General features: G+C 45.3%; 1 protein-coding gene across 2 annotated transcripts in view; it reads left to right on the top strand.

The window, feature by feature from the left end:
- The window catches only part of ABCC4 (ATP binding cassette subfamily C member 4 (PEL blood group)), a 267,510-nt gene that overhangs the window by 79,518 nt on the left and 171,069 nt on the right, over window positions 1-16,923 (top strand). The window contains exons 5-9 of one of the 2 annotated variants that reach the window (XM_086709433.1): window positions 5,085-5,126; window positions 5,923-6,012; window positions 7,318-7,481; window positions 8,833-8,958; window positions 10,168-10,417. In XM_086709433.1, coding sequence (XP_086565559.1) covers window positions 5,085-5,126; window positions 5,923-6,012; window positions 7,318-7,481; window positions 8,833-8,958; window positions 10,168-10,417 — 672 coding nt within the window. The remainder of the gene's footprint in view (window positions 1-5,084; window positions 5,127-5,922; window positions 6,013-7,317; window positions 7,482-8,832; window positions 8,959-10,167; window positions 10,418-16,923) is intronic. The other variant, XM_086709438.1, reaches the window with a different exon arrangement.

Consider the following 16,923-nt stretch of genomic DNA (forward strand, 5'->3'; position numbering starts at 1 on the left):
CTCATTAAAAGGTGGCTGTTTTTATGATGCTGCTGATTGTAAATGAATATGACAGGGTCTGTGCACTCAGTGAGCCGATAGTTCCAGGGCGGGGGGTGGGGGGCAACACACAGATCTTTGATTACACTAGATGCTCTTCTGGAGGTATGAACAGAGGGGTGTGTGTGTGTGTGTGTGTTCCTGTTTCTTTGGTCTCAGTCAGAATCTTTGATCATCAATTTTATACCTTTCTTTCTTTTTTTTTTTAAATTTTTTTTTTCAACGTTTATCTATTTTTGGGACAGAGAGAGACAGAGCATGAACGGGGGAGGGGCAGAGAGAGAGGGAGACACAGAATCGGAAACAGGCTCCAGGCTCTGAGCCATCAGCCCAGAGCCTGACGCGGGGCTCGAACTCACGGACCGCGAGATCGTGACCTGGCTGAAGTCGGACGCTTAACCGACTGCGCCACCCAGGCGCCCCATCCTTTCTTTCTTTTAATGTAAAACATTTAAAGCTAGAAGTTTCCTCTAAGGCTTGCTTACCTGTATCTTTACAGGTTATAATGTGGTATATTTTCACTTTCATTTATTTAAAAATAATTCTGATTTCTCTTATGGGGTCTTCTTTGCCACATAGCTATTTAGAAATATGTTGTTAATTCTCAAATATTTGGGGTTTTTAGAGCTATCTTAGTGATTTCTAATTTAATTTTTTTGATATCGGAGAACATTCTGTGGAACATTTTTGTGTTTAGACATTTATTGAGATTTATATACCAGCCCCGGCATATAGGGTCTATGTTGAGAAATATCCAACGTGTACTTGAGAAAACTGTCCTGCAATTGTTGGGTGTGGTGTTCCACAAACGTCAGTTAGGTTAAGGTGGTTACTAGTGTTGTTCACATCTTCTGTAGCCTTACTCTTTTTTTTTTTTTTTTTTTTTTTTTGGTCTACTTTTATCAGTTACTGAGAAAGGAATGTTGAGATCTATGATTGTGTGTTTTCTGATTTTTCTCTGTAGTTCTGTTTTTGTCTCATATATGTTGAAACTCTAATTTGATCCATACACATTTAGGTGTGGTGAATTGACTTTATCATTATGATATGTTCCTTTTAATCTCTGGTCATATTCCTTGTCTCAAAGTCTGTGTTGTCTTATATTAATAGAGCCACACCGCATTCATTGTACCCGTTGTTTGCATGGCATATCTTTTTTATCCGTTTCACTTTCAACCTGTTCGTATATTTAAAGTATATCTCCCTTATACAGCAACTTAGGTCAGTCCTTTATTAATCTGTTGTGACAATTTCTGGCTTTTAATTTTTTTGTTTTTAATGTTTATTCCTTTTTTTTTTTTTTTTTTTGAGAGACAGAGAGCATGAATTGGGGGGAGGGGCAGAGAGAGAGGAAGTCACAGAATTGTAAGCAGGCTCCAGGCTCTGAGCTGTCAGCCCAGAGCCGGACGTGGGGCCTGAACTCACAAACCGTGAGATCACGACCTGAGCTGAAGTCCGACGCTTAACTGACTGAGCCACCCAGGTGCCCCTCATCAGATATATTTTAGTATTCCATTTTGATTCCTTTATTGGCTTTTTAGCAGTATCTCTTGTGTTTTTAGTGTTGACTTAGGGATTCAAATAGGCTTCTTAGCTTGTCACTGTCTGTATAGTCCTACTGTTGGACTACTTTACCTAAAACGTAAGAAACGTGCAAGCATAAAACTCTGCTACTCTTCCGCATTCACTGTGCTATTGGTGTGAATGTATTTCACCTCTACGTATACCATGGAGTGTTACCATTTTTTGCTTTGAGCAGCCAGTTGTCTTTCAAATAAATTGAAAGGAGATTTTTAATCTTTTATGTCTACCTGCCTTTTTGCCAGTTTGGTTTCTCTTTATTCCTTATGGTACATCTGAGTTTTTGTCTGTTTGGCACCAGTTCCCTTTAGCTTGAAGACTTTCTTTTATAATTTCTTAAAGTTTCGTTTGGCTGGTGATAAATTCTCAGACTTTATTTGAAGATGTCTTAATTTCACTGTCATCGTTTGAAGTACATCTGTGTTGCTTATAGAATTCAGTTATTGTTTCCAGTCTGTTAGCTCTCGATAGATGTTCCACTGTTTGTGTCCATTGTTTCGGATGTCGGCATCACTTGATTGTTTCTGTGTGTGTAATGTGTTATTTTTCTTGGCTCCTTTCATGACTTTGTCTTACTTTCTGGTTTTTAGCAGTTTGTGATGTGCCTAGGGAAAAGTCTTTTTTTTTTTTTTTTAATGCTTCTTGGGGTTTGCTAAGATTCTTACGTATGAAAATGAATATTTTCTACCAGACTTGGAAAAATTTCAGCCATTATTCCTTCAAATATTGTTTTCTTCCCAGGGTGCCTGGGTGGCTCAATTGGTTAAGTGTCTGACTATTGATTTTGGCTCAGGTCACGATCTCACAGTTTGGGAGTTTGAGCCCTGCATCAGGCTCTACACTGTCAGTGTGGAGCCTGCTTGGGATTCTCTCTGTCTCCCTCTCTCTCTGCCCCTCCCCTGCTCTCTCTCTTTCAAAAAAAAAAATTAATAAACTTAAAAAATTTTTTTTTCTTCCCTATTTTGTCATCTTCTTCCAGGACTGCCAATTACGTGTTTCATTCCTTATTATTGCCCCACTGAACCTTCAAGCTTTTTTTTTCCTTCAGTTTCTGTCTTTCCTTCTATTTTTCAGATTGTAATCTAAAAGGGTTGATGAATCTGGGAAGAGATCAGTGGAAATTTTCTGGTACTAAAATTATCTAGTGAATGTTTCATATTGCTCCTTTTAATTTATTTATTTATTTATTTATTTATTTATTAATTTATTAACGTTTATTTATTTTTGAGACAGAGAGAGACAGAGCATGAACAGGGGAGGGGCAGAGAGAGAGGGAGACACAGAATCGGAAACAGGCTCCAGGCTCTGAGCTGTCAGCACAGAGCCTGACGCGGGGCTCGAACTCACGGACCGTGAGATCGTGACCTGAGCTGAAGTCGGACGCTTAACCGACCAAGCCACCCAGGCGCCCCCATATTGCTCCTTTTGATAGTGCTCATTTCTCTCCTAAAATTACCCATTCTAATTCCCTTGTTATAACCAGGTTTTGCTTTAAGTCCTTGGACATAATTTATAATAGTTGTTTTCTAGTTCTCATCTCTAATTCCTAAATCTGGATCATGTCAGGCTCTACTTCCATTGCCTGTGTTCTTTCTCCTTGATAATGGGTCGCTTTTTCTTCTTTGCCTGTATAATAGCTATTTACTGTGTTGGATACTGTGGGGGATAACATGATAGGGAGTTTTGACTAAAGGGTATTGATTGAGCTTTTTTCTTCTAAGCGATTCCTGACAGGTCAGTCCTGTCAGGAGTGGATCTCTCTATCTACCTGTGTAACTATCCACCTTCCTACTCTAGGTACCTGTGTATCCGTCTAAAATGGTGTTTCCATTTTAGATGAAGTCCAGGTACGTGGCTCTTACTCTAGAGTATGATCTTTATTACTAAGGCATGGCCCTCCTGGTGTCTAAATGGAGTATTTGAGGTGCTTATGAAGATCGTTTTATTCTGGTTGGGCAGAAACTCTGTGACCCCCGGCATGACCTCTGGAGTCTCTCTTGAGCCCACAGCTACCCCCCGCTCCTCTGCTAAATCCCTACAGAAACTTCTGGGGCCTACCCTTCTGCCACCTGGCTTGCAAATTCCAGACATTTCTGCAACTTGAAACAGCTGCCTCTTCCTCCTTGGCACAGGGAAACTACAGTTCTGCTGGCAAATGCCCCCAGGCAGGAAGCCGGCTGTCCCGAGGCTCTGCTCTGGTGTTTCCCTTCTCTCGGCGCACAGGGTCCTGTGGCGCCCGTGGTTCCTGCCTGAAACAGTGGCCTCCTATGTTCCGTCCAGTTTCTTAGATTTACGGGCGGGGGCGAGGGTGGGGGGGTGGGGGCGGGAGTCCGGGACCAACCATTCTTTCAGGGGTGGAGGCAGCCTCCACCCAAGCAGTTTGCTTGGAAGGTGTGTCTTCCTCATTACCAACATTAATGACACTCCACTGTTTTTTTTGTCCTAGTCAGAGTGTGACTGCTTTTCTTTGGACAGATGATTAATTTCTGTGTTGGCTGCAGCGTTGTCCTTAACTTATGTGTGATTTGTTCCGGAGCCAGCCTTTGGTCTGTTACTGTACCTGGTCACAGACATAACTGAATGACAAGTTGTCCTGATGGCCCGCTGAGAAGAGCTTGGTCTTTTGCACAAATTGTCATCTGCACCCTCTTACCTGTGGTCCTCGTTGTCAGTGACAGTCTGTCCGTGATGATTCTAATTGGGTACAGTAGTCTTGAGAAGTTTTGAAAACGATCAGTCAAAAAAAGTTTTTTTTAACGTTTACTTATTTTTGAGAGACATAGCGTGAGTAGAGGAGGGGCAGAGAGAGAGAGGGAGACCACAGAATCCAAAGCAGGCTCTAGGCTCCAGGCTCAGAGCTGTCAGTATAGAGCCCAACGTGGGGCTCAAACTCACGAGCTGTGAGATCATGACCTGAGCTGAAGTTGGATGTGTAACCGGCTGAGCCACCCAGGCTCCCCGAAAATGATCAGTTTTAGAATCAGTTTTATGTGCTATTGACTTACTTTAATTGTTAAAATTAGTTATCATGTATCTACTTCCATAGTGTATCTTCTACATGAGGGATTCACATGTATTTGTATGTAAAATTGGCTTTAAAAATACTTTCAAATGAGCCTTCGATAATTAAGGCACCGAGGTTTATTTCTTCCTGTAGGGGCATTTCTTTTCTTTTTTCTTTATAGTTGGGGGGGGGCTGTATTTTTTGTGACTGATGTACTTATATTTATGTAACACTTTTTATTTTCCAAAGTGTCTTCCCTTATATCTGGCCCTTCCTTTCCATTCACATTCACACAGCCCTAGCACACTGTCTTTTTACCCTTGCCTGGACCATCAGTGGTTCCTAATCCTCCCTTCTTATAAGAGTCTCCTGGCCAGTGACTTCTACAGTTGAATCTTCCTAGAGTTGCGTTTCTTGCTCTAATGTAAAAAGACATTTCCTGCTCCATTCTGTTTTCCAGACATTATATGCTTTCCATTCTACTTTTCTAGCCGGATTTCAGGTACTCTTTACTCAGCTGCTTCTACATTTCTCTTCCCTGACTGCATGCTGTTCCTTCCAGTCACAGTGTTCTTCCCTTCTCTCCATAGTTTCTCCTCCCCATTGTCCAGGGTCTGTCCTGCCCACAGTGTCACTCAATGGAAACTGTCGCCAGTTCCCTGTGCTGCTGTCGTTACTGTCCATTTCACGCTTGAATTACCGGTGCTTGTCCATATCACGTCCTATCTCTAAACAGGGAACACGCCTCCTCAGTCACCCTATCTACTGGAGCACTTGGTGTCCTCCATGTAGTGGATAAAGAGCATCTGGCATCCCACTCATAGGGACCCTGGGGTCTGTCCAGGCAGCATCTGGGCTTATTTACATTTCCAGAACCAGGAGACTTAAGACCCAGATGTTGCATGCAGAATTAAGGACTGGTTCCAGATTTCTAGCTAGTCCGTCTCCTAATTTCTGTCCTTAGATAGCCTCTTCACTCTCGTAGAATGTGGCTCAAAATTACTTTAGTTGACTCCTGAGGACATCCTTCTATACTTGGGGCTTGTCCAAACTCATCAAAACTGGTCTGGGGGAGTTGGCTTCTGCCTCCATTGCTCTCGTTGATCCTCCAGGGACGTGGCTGCCACCACATTAGTCGAAGGCTGACCCCAGGTCCCTAGAGCCCTGCTGTCACAGGTCATCCTGCTCTCCCGACGTCATGCAAGACCCCATAAAAATACACTCCATGTTCCTAGTTCTCTGAGTGTGGCTTAGTATCACTGTAGGAGTATAATTCTCCATTCCCGTCTCTGTGCCAGGCACTTCGCCTTAGTAACAAGGCCATGGGAAAGACTACTACCGGCCAGATCGTCAATCTGCTGTCCAATGACGTGAACAAGTTTGACCAGGTAAGCTGCCCCTGAGGGGGCCTCTTTCCTTCCCACCCCTTACTTGGTTTAACTTACTGGAGTTTCTGGTGCCGGTTTTGGGTGTAGGCCAGACTTCTGTTGGGGACAAAGACGAGGATACTTTTTATCCGCGTCTCATTTCTTCTGTGTGCAACTTAGCTATGATAATATGTGTGGTCCGGCAGGTAAGAGTTGTGTTTGCTTAATGTGTTTACAGCGTACTTACTTGAAGACTTCATAAGCAGACAGCAGTGTTCTTGTCCCGCTTGGTTAAAGGGTCCTAATAGTCCTTCAGGAGTGGGGCTTCTGAGCACACTGTGTTGGTATTGCTGAATTGTCTTCCTCCCTTTCTGGATGTTGACCTTCTGCTGGACAGGGATTGTTCTGGGCCTTCTAGAGTGCTTGCTACATAAGAAGTCTTTGATTAAAAAATGCCACATGGGTGATCCCTAGCCAGAAACAAACTGTTCTTCTGTATCCCACCGTGTTGCATTTACATTTACCTTATGAATATATCACACTTTCTGGGGCATCGTAGCTGCTGGTTGGATCTGTATGGCACTAGACCACTTCTCTTTCAATTATGCATTCATCAAACATGAACTAAGGTTCCTATTCAGTTTCAGGGATGAATAAGTCTTAGTTTCTGCCCTGGGGAAGCACAGCCTATCAGGGAGAGAAATGAGCAAGTAATTACTAGAGAGCATGGTAGGTACCGTAATACAGGTTTTTGTGAGGTCCTGGGGAGCCCAAGGGAGGTGGGGCTGAATTTTGTAGTAGAGGAAGTTTGGGGGAACCCTGGGCCCATGCGTGGGGTAGACAGAATTGAAATCTTCCTTCTTTTTTTGGTTTAATTTTTAATGTTTATTTATTTTGAGAGAGAGAGTGTGCACGTGCGTGTATACAAGTGGGGGAGGGGCAGAGAGAAGGAGAGAGAATCCCAAGCAGGCTCCGCACCATCAGAGCAGAGCCTGACACGGGGCTCAAACTCTCGAACTGTGAGATGATGATCTGAGCTGAGATTAAGAGTTGGACGCTTAACGGACTGAGCCACCGGGGCGCCCCTTGAGATCTTCCTTCTAGTACTGGTGGTCGTGTTCTCCCTGGATGTCCCTGAAGCCTTCCCTGTGTCCTGGAACAGCTTCATCTGGGGCGGATACTTGGGACCTTGGCGTTAGCAGGTTTAAAACCCACTGTGATCATTTCTGTGTAGGTTCCTGACTGTTCTTTGAGAGCAGATTGTTTCTGTCCTCACTGATTTTGTGTTTCTGTAGTCCTAAGAAAGCTTTGTCTTTTTCTTTTAAGGTGACCATATTCTTACACTTTCTGTGGGTAGGGCCACTGCAGGCCATAGCAGTGACTGCCTTGCTCTGGATGGAAATAGGAATATCCTGTCTGGCCGGGATGGCAGTTCTAATTATTCTTCTGCCCTTGCAAAGCTGCATCGGGAAGTTGTTTTCATCACTCCGGTAAGAGAAACACTGGTTCAAAAAATAGGTAATATGTATTTGTTAATATCCATGGTCTGCTCCATGCTTTTTTTTTTTTTTAAGTTTATTTTGAGAGAGAGAGAGTATGAGAGAGCAGTGGAAGGGGCAGAGAGAGAGGCAGAGAGAATCTCAAGCAGGCTCTGTGCTGTCAGCACAGAGCCCGACTCGGGGCTCGATCTCAGGAACCGTGAGATCATGACCTGAGCCAAGATCAGGAGTTGGATGCTTAATCAGCTGAGCTACCCAGGCACCCCTGGCCCCTGCTTTTGTTCAAAAGCCAAACAAATGTCTTCTGTGATCTCTCCTTTGTGTTGGCTGTTCAGGCTTGGCCAGTGGAGGTTCCAGCTTTAGGCTGGAAAGGTGAAGACATCCACTGGCTCCTCCTGGCCAGCTTTTTGGGCACCGTGCCTTGTAAGTAGTGTCTTCAAGCAAAATTTACATATGATGATGTTATTTAAACATGTATTAAATAATGCGACAATTTAAATGTCTATTTAGAGGCCCAGTTCTGGCTGCGTATATTTTTGTTACGCTTGTGTTAGAGCTGTTTCCAGGTGTGTATGTGTGTGCCTTGTTTATAATTCAGCGTGTCCACTAAATTTTATAAGCTCCCCAAGGGCAACGCCAACCTCAGTTATATCTTTATACGTCCCACAGTCCTAGCAGCATACATGATAGAAAAGTGGCTGGTGATGCAGAGCTTACTGGGGGTGAAGCAGGTGCCAGAGGACTGGGAGAGGGTCACGGTCAAGGTTGTGTGGATGATGAGGAGCTATTTGAAGCGCATTGAGTTCTTCTGTGTCTTTACCGGTGGTGTTTTCTCTATTTGAAATTTTCTTTCCCCTCTTAGCCATGGAGATATATTCTTTATCCTTTGGGTCCTGTTCCAAAACTGCTGGGACTCTGAAGCTTTTCTTGCTCTCCCCCTCGCCCAGTAGAATCAACAGCTCTTTCTTTTCTGCTCTGAAGCACTTTGTTACCATGTTATTATACTGCAGCCAACTGTATTATTGTTGTTAGATTCAGGCGCCTTTCTGCCTTCCCTACGCACTCATGACCTCCCAGAACAGATGGTTTGTATCTGACTCTCTCTGATGTCTTCCTTAGCCAATGTTGTAAGTTCTCCAAAAGACTTCTTGAATTGGGATGAATTGTTGACTTCCTAACTGAAGTCTTTTTCCATTTGTATTTTGAGTAGGAACTGCCTCTGCTGTCTGGGCAGAGTTGCTGTAGGGAAGCATTTGATCCCTGGTCTCTGACTGTGCCAGCTGCTGATAAGCAAAGTGGGGCTGTGATGGCTGTTATTCATCTCTCACGTCTGTCCCCTTAGGAATAAGACTGCGACTTTCACAGACGTCAGGATCAGGACCATGAATGAAGTTATCACTGGCATAAGAATAATAAAAATGTATGCTTGGGAAAAGTCATTTGCAGACCTTGTCACCAGTTTGAGAAGGTAAAATTTCTGTGTATTTCACATCACGTTTCTATACTTTTCGATCTCCTGCTTTCACCGAATTGTTTGACAAGTCTCAATGAAGTTTTCACATTAAAATGTGAATTTAGGGGCACCTGGGTGGCTCAGTCGGTTAAGTGTCCGACTTCTGCTCAGGTCACAATCTCACGGCTTGTGAGTTCGAGCCCCACGTTGGGCTCTGTGCTGACAGCTCAGAGCCTGGAGCCTGCTTTGGATTCTGTGTCTCCCTCTCTTTCTGCCCCTCCCCCTCTCGCACTCTGTCTCTCTCTCAAAAATAAACATTAAAAAATATATATTTTTTAAATGTGAACTTAAATACTATACCCCCCACCCTGTGCTTCTGCTACTCCAAAAACAAAATTTCAAATGTCTCTTAATACCCCAGATCCCAAACCAGCCATGATGGTAGTATTTGCAAATATGACATTTACACTGACGCTGTAATTTGTGCGAATGTAGCACAAATAGGAAAATTATAGACATTGGGCCAAACTGTCAGAATCAATATGATTCATTCCAGACAGAGACACAGATCCATGGAAACACTGGTCCTTTTTGTGTGGCTTTACGTTTGTAGAATGTTTTTCAGTCTGTGAGTTAAATATTTGATCAGTTGTATGCCCCCCGCCCACGGCCCCTCTCTGACAGCCCAGTGCTTTTGTTCCCTCTTGCACTTACTTCATAGGTACGTCTTCCTCTGCTTCGAGTGCACGCAGCTTCGTTCTTCCCTGGCCCCCACCAAGCCCGACCAACCTGGCTCATCCCCCCAGGTTCCACTCGCATGCGTCTGGCCCCGACTCCACTGTTCTGAGGGAGGCACCTCTTCTCTGTGCACCCACGGGGCCTGCACTCACTGTTTCTGTCCAGTGCACACATTTTGGGTTGCTTAGTCTCTTCTCCTTATGAGTTCATGAGTTCCCGGAGAGGACAGGCTGTGTCTGTCATCAGCAAGGTGCCCAGCACAGGACTTGTAGTCACGTGTGCTTGTTGAGTGAATGTTCAACCTGGTCTGATCGACCCAGAATGTTAACGTGCGACATTACGCCTCCGTTTAGTTAAGGTGAGCGGAGTGGTTCTGAGCGTGTGGTCCTTATGTTGGAGCCTGGAAAGGGGCCACGGGCAACAGGCGCTTGAACAGACGACGTGGATGTTGATGCTTCCTTCAAACCTATATCCTCTCTTTTCCAGGAAGGAAATTTCCAAGATTCTGAGAAGTTCCTACCTCAGAGGAATGAATTTGGCGTCATTTTTCGTTGCAAGCAAAAACATCGTTTTTGTGACTTTCACCACCTACGTGCTTCTTGGACACGTGATCACAGCCAGCCATGTGTTCGTGGCAGTGACACTGTATGGGGCCGTGCGGTTGACGGTCACCCTTTTTTTCCCTGCAGCCATTGAGAAGGTGTCAGAGGCGGTTGTCAGCATTCAAAGGATCAAGGTTTGGCAACAAATAACCTTGTTTTTAAAAAAAAAATTTTTTTTTAACGTTTATTTATCTTGGAGGGAGGGAGGGAGAGAAAGAGAGCGCGCGCGCGCGACAGAGAGAGCATGAGAAGGGTAGGGGCAGAGACTGAGGGAGACCCAGAATCCGAAGCAGGCTCCAGGCTCCCAGCTGTCAGCACAGAGCCCGACCTCACAAACTGCGAGATCGTGACCTGAGCCGAAGTAGGTCGCTCAACCGACTGAGCCACCAGGCGCCCCAATGACAAATAACCTTTTTAAGTTGTAGGTGGATTTTAAGCATAACACCTGATTTCATTTTATTTATTTTTTTTTAATTTTTATGATTTAAGTTTTGTTTTGAGAGAGAGTGCAAGTCGGGGGGAGGGGCGGAGAGAGAGGGGGAGAGAAAGAGAGAGAGAGAGAGAGAGAGAGAGAGAGAGAATCCCAAGCAGGCTTCACCTTGCTGTCCATGCAGAGCCCGACAGGGGGTTGGAACTCATGAACATTGAGATCATGACCTGAGGCGAAATCAGGAGTTGGATGCTAAGCCGACCGAGCTACCCAGGTGCCCTGAAACACCTGCTTTTAATTTGGTGTCCTCATGCTGTGGTTTAACTTTCTCAGCAGCCAAGCCCGTAGTCATTCCAGAATGTTGTACGTGTTCCCCTCCCTGTCTTCTTGGGGGTGTGCCCTACAGAGAACTAAGTGGCTGATCATTCATGGGGGCAGTGATAACAGTGGCACAGGGCCTTTGATCACCTGCAGGGTGATGAAGATGTCTGAGGCAGGAGGAAAACGAACATCTCCTCTCTTGTGCCAACTCAAATGATTCAGCAGCGACAGTATGCAGTTTTGGGGGAAGAAGATTCCTCTCTAGGTCAGGAAGGAAGGAGCTTGCAGAAGGGCCCTGGCTCCTTGGGTGGGGAGATGGCCTCAGCCTCACCGTTACTTCTCCCTGATTGAAGATGGGTTCTGTCCCCCATGGATGCCTGCCTTGTGGTCTTGAGTAAGTCTTTGGACCTCCACCTTTTGTCCCCTGTCCCCCCTGTTTACTTGTTTCCCTGCCTTAGCCCATTTCTGGGAACGTCTTTCAAATATGTCCCCTGCTTCCTACACCCCTCCCCCCCCCCCCAATACCGCTGCCTCCTTTTCCTAATTAGCTGTCCCTACGTTGCCCAGGGCAAATAATATCGCCAAGATGCAGGCCGACGCAGTGGGTGCTCAGGTGTTTGTGTGTTTATAAATAGGTCTAAAATGAAGATAAATACGCTCTGCTGACGGGACCTAGGCACGAACTTGAGTGCCTGGGCTTTACGAAAAACCTAGTTTGTTTTGTTCCTGTTCCTCCACAGTGATGGACGTGTAGTAGTATGTTTCTACTGAAGTTCTATGGCTCTGCGTGTGCCTTTTTTTTTTTTTTTTTTAGTTTTATCATAAAAGCTGAGATTTTTTTTTTTATGATGAATTAAAAAAAATTTTTTTTAATGTTTATTTTTGAAAGAGGGAGACAGCGTGGGCAGGGGAGGGGCAGAGAGAGAGAGGAAGACACAGAATCCAAAGCAGGCTCCAGGCTCTGAGCTGTCAGCACAGAGCCCAATGCAGGGCTTGAACCCATAAACTGTGAGATCATGACCTGAGCTGAAGTTGGACGCTTAACTGAGCCACCCAGAAGCCCCAAAGCTGAGATTTTTTATCATGAAATTTCTGTCCTGTAAAAAATATTACTCATGAGAGAGATCAGTCTTAGGGGGCCAGTTCTGGTCCCCAAGTTTGTCATGCTTCCTCCCAGGGGCTTCCAACAACTTTGTTAAAGTTGTGGCCCATGCATTTCAATAAAATTTCTGTTTTGTAGCGTTTGCATCTTGAAAGAGCACATCTAGGAGGATACTTTGGCCACAGTGATATTCTAAGCATACCTAGAACCTTTCCAGATGCCAGCTTCCCATGCACATTTTGCTGTCATTTTGTGACTGTCGCTGCTGCGGCCAGCGCTTAGTGAGGTCCAGGCACATTGTCTCGGGTCATCCTGACAGCAGTTCGTGAGCACTAGTGTCCCCACTTGACCGGTAAGGACACCATTCCTGCAGCAAGTGAACCAGTGTGCCCATCCTCACACAGCTTGCACACGATGCACTAGGATTCTTCCCAGACCCTGCTTTCTTACCCCTTGTTACGTCACCTCCACTGCCTTCCTAGGACCTTCCGGCATGAGTATTTCCTCACGTGTAGTTTTCATCATCCAGTCTCATTCTGAAGAGACCTGCAGGGGTTCCTGCAGAATCAAAATTTTAAGCTCTGGGTTTAAGCTCAACTGGCCCGTGTTTCCCAGCGCATGACCCTCCATTCTGGCCCCGGATGTGGGGGAGGGGAAGGGCTTGTCTCTGTGATGCACCACATTCATATGCGCTTTAGGGTTTTTGCCCATGCTGTTCATCTCAGGGGGTTGCCTTTTTTTCTGTTCTTGATTTAGGTAAATGCTGCTGAGTCCCCCAGCCCCGGCAATCTTCCTCCAGCACTTTTTCTCATGCTGACCTCAGGGTTCCATATTAAAAAAATTTTTTTTAAGTTTATTCATTTTGAGAGAGAGAGAGACAGATTGAGAGAGAGAGAGAGGGAGAAAGAGAGCAAGAGAGTGAGCAGAGAAGGGGCAGAGGGAGAGAGAGAGAATCCCAAGCCCCAGCGTGGGGCTCTATCCCATGACCCCGGGATTATGACCTGAGCCGAAATCAAGAGTCAGGTGCTCAACTGACTGAGTCACCCAGGCTCCCCAAGCTTCCATATATATGTGCAAGGCCAGTACCACACCGTTCAGCATCATGGCATGTGGCTGGTTCTGACTCGACAGGACTATACTAAGCCCCCTGACAGCAGATGATATCTGATAGTTCTTTTGCATAGTGGCTGGCCCATGTTGGGCATCTACTGGGCTTCAGATAAATACTGAATTAGTGGAAGCAACACTAATTCAGAGTCAGTGTAGACTCTGCTGGCCTGGCTTCTGGCCTGGGCTATTAGGTCTTATAGATAGTTAGAAGCATCCGTCTTCTTTGGTTAAAAACTTTAGTTTTACTGGCCATTGTGTAATAAAGGAAGATGAAAACCATGTGGCTTTATGCTAAAGTGCATCTTGAATCCAAAGGCAATCTAGAGACAGAATGCTCTCTTTGAAGGTCAGTCTTTTCTTTCCTCTTAAGGTCTTCAACTGATTGGGTGAGGCCCACCTACCATCATGGAGGATAATCTGCTTTAAAGCCCACTGATTTAAGTGTCAGTCTCATCTGAAAGGTACTTTCACTGTAACATCCAGACGTGTTTGAGCAAATGACTGTGGCTTAGCCATGTTGACCCATAAAATTAACCATCACACCCACTGGAATCTCCCGTCTCCTCCTTCGAACTCCCCGGATGTGACTTTGTCCTCACTTCCCGCGTGTGTGGGATGGATGTATTCTCCTCCCCGATCTCCAGGCTTCTGAAGACAGGCGCAGTGCCTTGTCCATCTTTGCATTCCTCACCGCACATGCTCAGGAGATGTGTCACTGTATTCTCCACGTCTGTGAGATGCTGCAGGCATCCAGCAGTTGAGCGTTGTTTTGTGATACATAAAATCACATAGCATGAAAGGGATCTTGCAGAAGGTTTTGAGGGAGTTGTATCCAAATATTTTGGTGGGACTTCTGATTGCTTTTCTGCTAAAATGCAGCTGAACTGTGTCTGAGGCTGGAAATTCTTCCCATGGAGATGTGTCCAGTAGCATCAAAGGTATGACTTGCTGAGAACTTTGAATTTTCCTGGGTCTGACTTTGTCAAGCCCCTTTGTGTCCTGATGAAGCATCTTTGATTTGGGCTGAAAGCCCAAGTCTTCTCTCCTCTGTATAAAGTTTCTGGCAGAAAGGTGGGCCTAGGGATTTAGAGTTTGTTGAGCAGAAGTTGTTTTCAGTAGAGGTGGGACCAGTGGCCGAGAAGGTTGGTGAGAAAGGGGTGGTTAGCATGGCAAACTGCTTCATGGTGGCTTTGAAGTAATTACTGAAGTATCTTTTTTTCTTTTAGATCTTAGACTTTTTTCCAACCCATATGGTTTCTATAACCCCTTAAGAAATTTAGATCTCAAGTACATCAGAATCACCTGGAGGGCTTATGAAAAGTAACTCATGACAGTTTGGGGACTCTGAGTCTCTGGTTCATGCAGGGCCCGAGGTATCTGTGTCCTAGGCAAGTGTGCCTGTGTTACCTAAAAACATGCCACACGTGGGAAACGTTGCCCCAGCTGCGGGAAAAAGCACACAAAGCCAGAATGTGCTTAGCAAAATGTAAAAGATGTCAGGGTCATGTTAAGACTAAAATCAGTGGACAGGAGAAACTAACACCGGTCTTGGTTTGTGCTAGACTTTTGGGGGGCCCATTTAGAATTCCTTCAGTCACCCCACAAAGTAACTGAGCGCCTACCTCAAGCCTGGGGCTGTGCTAGATGTGTATATACAATGATAAGCAAATGCACAGAAGGCTTGCCTGCTTAGAATTTCTGAAGCATCGAGAGGGAGTTAATAAATGCTCACACAATGACATTCACTGTTAATGTGTGTTTCGTGTCATCAGTCAGTCTTTGGAAGAAAAAAGTCTGATGGGATGCCTGGGTGACTCAGTCGGTTAAGTGTCCAACTTCAGCTCAGGTCATGATCTCATGGTCCATGGGTTTGAGCCCCATGTCGGACTCTGTGCTGACAGTTCAGAGCCTGGATGGAGCCTGCTTCTGATTCTGTGTGTCTGTCTCCCCCTCCCCTGCTCATGCTCTATCTCTCAAGAATAAATAAACATTAAATTTTTTTTTCTTTTTTTAAGAAAAAGGCTGAGGTCCTATGAGGTGCTTTGTAGACACCGCTGTAATTTTGGAGGTGGGGCTTCCTGGGAAGGCTGAAGGAGTTCCGTGGAGAGTTACATGTGTGTGTGTGTGGGGGGGGGGGGGTGGTGGGGGAGATAGGAGGCTGATACTCTGCATTTTTGGGGGGATAGTTATGTGGCAGAAGGTCTTATTAGAAAGCACTTGGTGCACCAGAAGGAGATCCATGTATTTGACGATGAGGGCGCAGAGAGAGGCCTGAGCAGGGGGCAGAGCACCTTATAGACCACAGGAAGGTTTTTTGCTTTTGCAGAGCTCACTCTGGCTGCAGCCCAGGGACCGGATCCGAGGAGGTCAGGGTGGGGATCTAGTGTAGAGCAGGAAGTGTTCAGAGGCTAATGCAGTCCAGGAACCGGGTGATGTGGTTTGGATTAGGCTGAACTAGACGCAGTGAGATTTGAGAGCCACTCAGGAGCACATACCTGACACAGGTAATAGGCAGTGAATATAATGGACTGATCCAATGTTCACTCCTCTTTCCTTCCCTGCCTCTCACGTGTTTTGTGCAGTGAGAGGTAAAAATGGCAGCAGGCGAGGAAGAAAAGATGTGCTGAGGACACTCACCAGGTAGTCAGGACTAGGCGAGGTTTGGCTCGTAGAGGGTCAGAAGCTTGGGAGGCGCCCAGAAGTTTGCTGTGACACTGTCTCCTGCAGCCTGGGACTCAGATGATGTTTGGGACCCCCAGAGGTAAATGCAGCACACCTCTCCACCTTGAAGGTGGCGCTGGGATCCCCAGCCCTGGTGTAAAGCCAAACGTGGGCTGTAGAGTGTATGTCTTCTCTTCCACACACACTTGTCAATTTCCTTTTTTTCCATGTACTGAAAATGAAGGATTTACTACGAAGTTATAGGCCCAAGAAGTTCCTTCTATTTTTCTCTTAGTGACATTGAACGAGTCCAATAGGATTATAAAAGATCTTGTCTTAACTTCAAAGCAGTGAAAGTCTTAACGATGTCTACACCCAGTAAAGTGAGGTTATAGTGTTCACAAAGCTGCTTAGGTTTTGCCTAGCAGCCACTGTGAAGTCAATCTTGTTGGCTTGAGTTCTGACGGCTGACGCTTTCCCGCATGACCTGTTCTGGGTATGCACTTCATGGCTTTAATGGCAATTTAATGTCAGCTTTTTCATCAGCCTGAGCACTTGAGAAAAATCCAGCCAGCACATCTGGCACCTTTATAAGCCGTTCATGGGTTGAATGGAGCCTCATTTAACCACCGGGAGACTGTGACTCCTTTCTCCACTCAGACCTATTATTTACGGACAAATGCTCAATAGATTTACTTCCTCACTGTGTGCATAGTTTCTCTTTTCTTTCTTTCCTTGAAGGTGCAGAATTTCTATTCTAATATGCACATACTGAATTTTGAATTTTATGTCTTGGTAATACGGTTAAGCTAAAATTTGAGTTTTATTCTGTCTAGACAAGATTTATGACACCTACAGCCTTCTGCTTGTTGCCATCTTAACTCATACTGTGTAAGACTGTAGTGATCTAGTCAGTGATTAGATTCACTCGTACCAGCCGTAGAGTCGGGTTCTTTAGGGGTTATCGTGACATGCTGACCCTTTGCTAGCCTCAGTGTGGGGTTTGAGTTGGGCTG

The sequence above is a fragment of the Puma concolor genome, chromosome A1 (genome assembly GCF_028749965.1).
Source record: "Puma concolor isolate L17-30 chromosome A1, mPumCon1.1.hap2, whole genome shotgun sequence".
Classification (NCBI taxonomy): domain Eukaryota; kingdom Metazoa; phylum Chordata; class Mammalia; order Carnivora; family Felidae; genus Puma; species Puma concolor.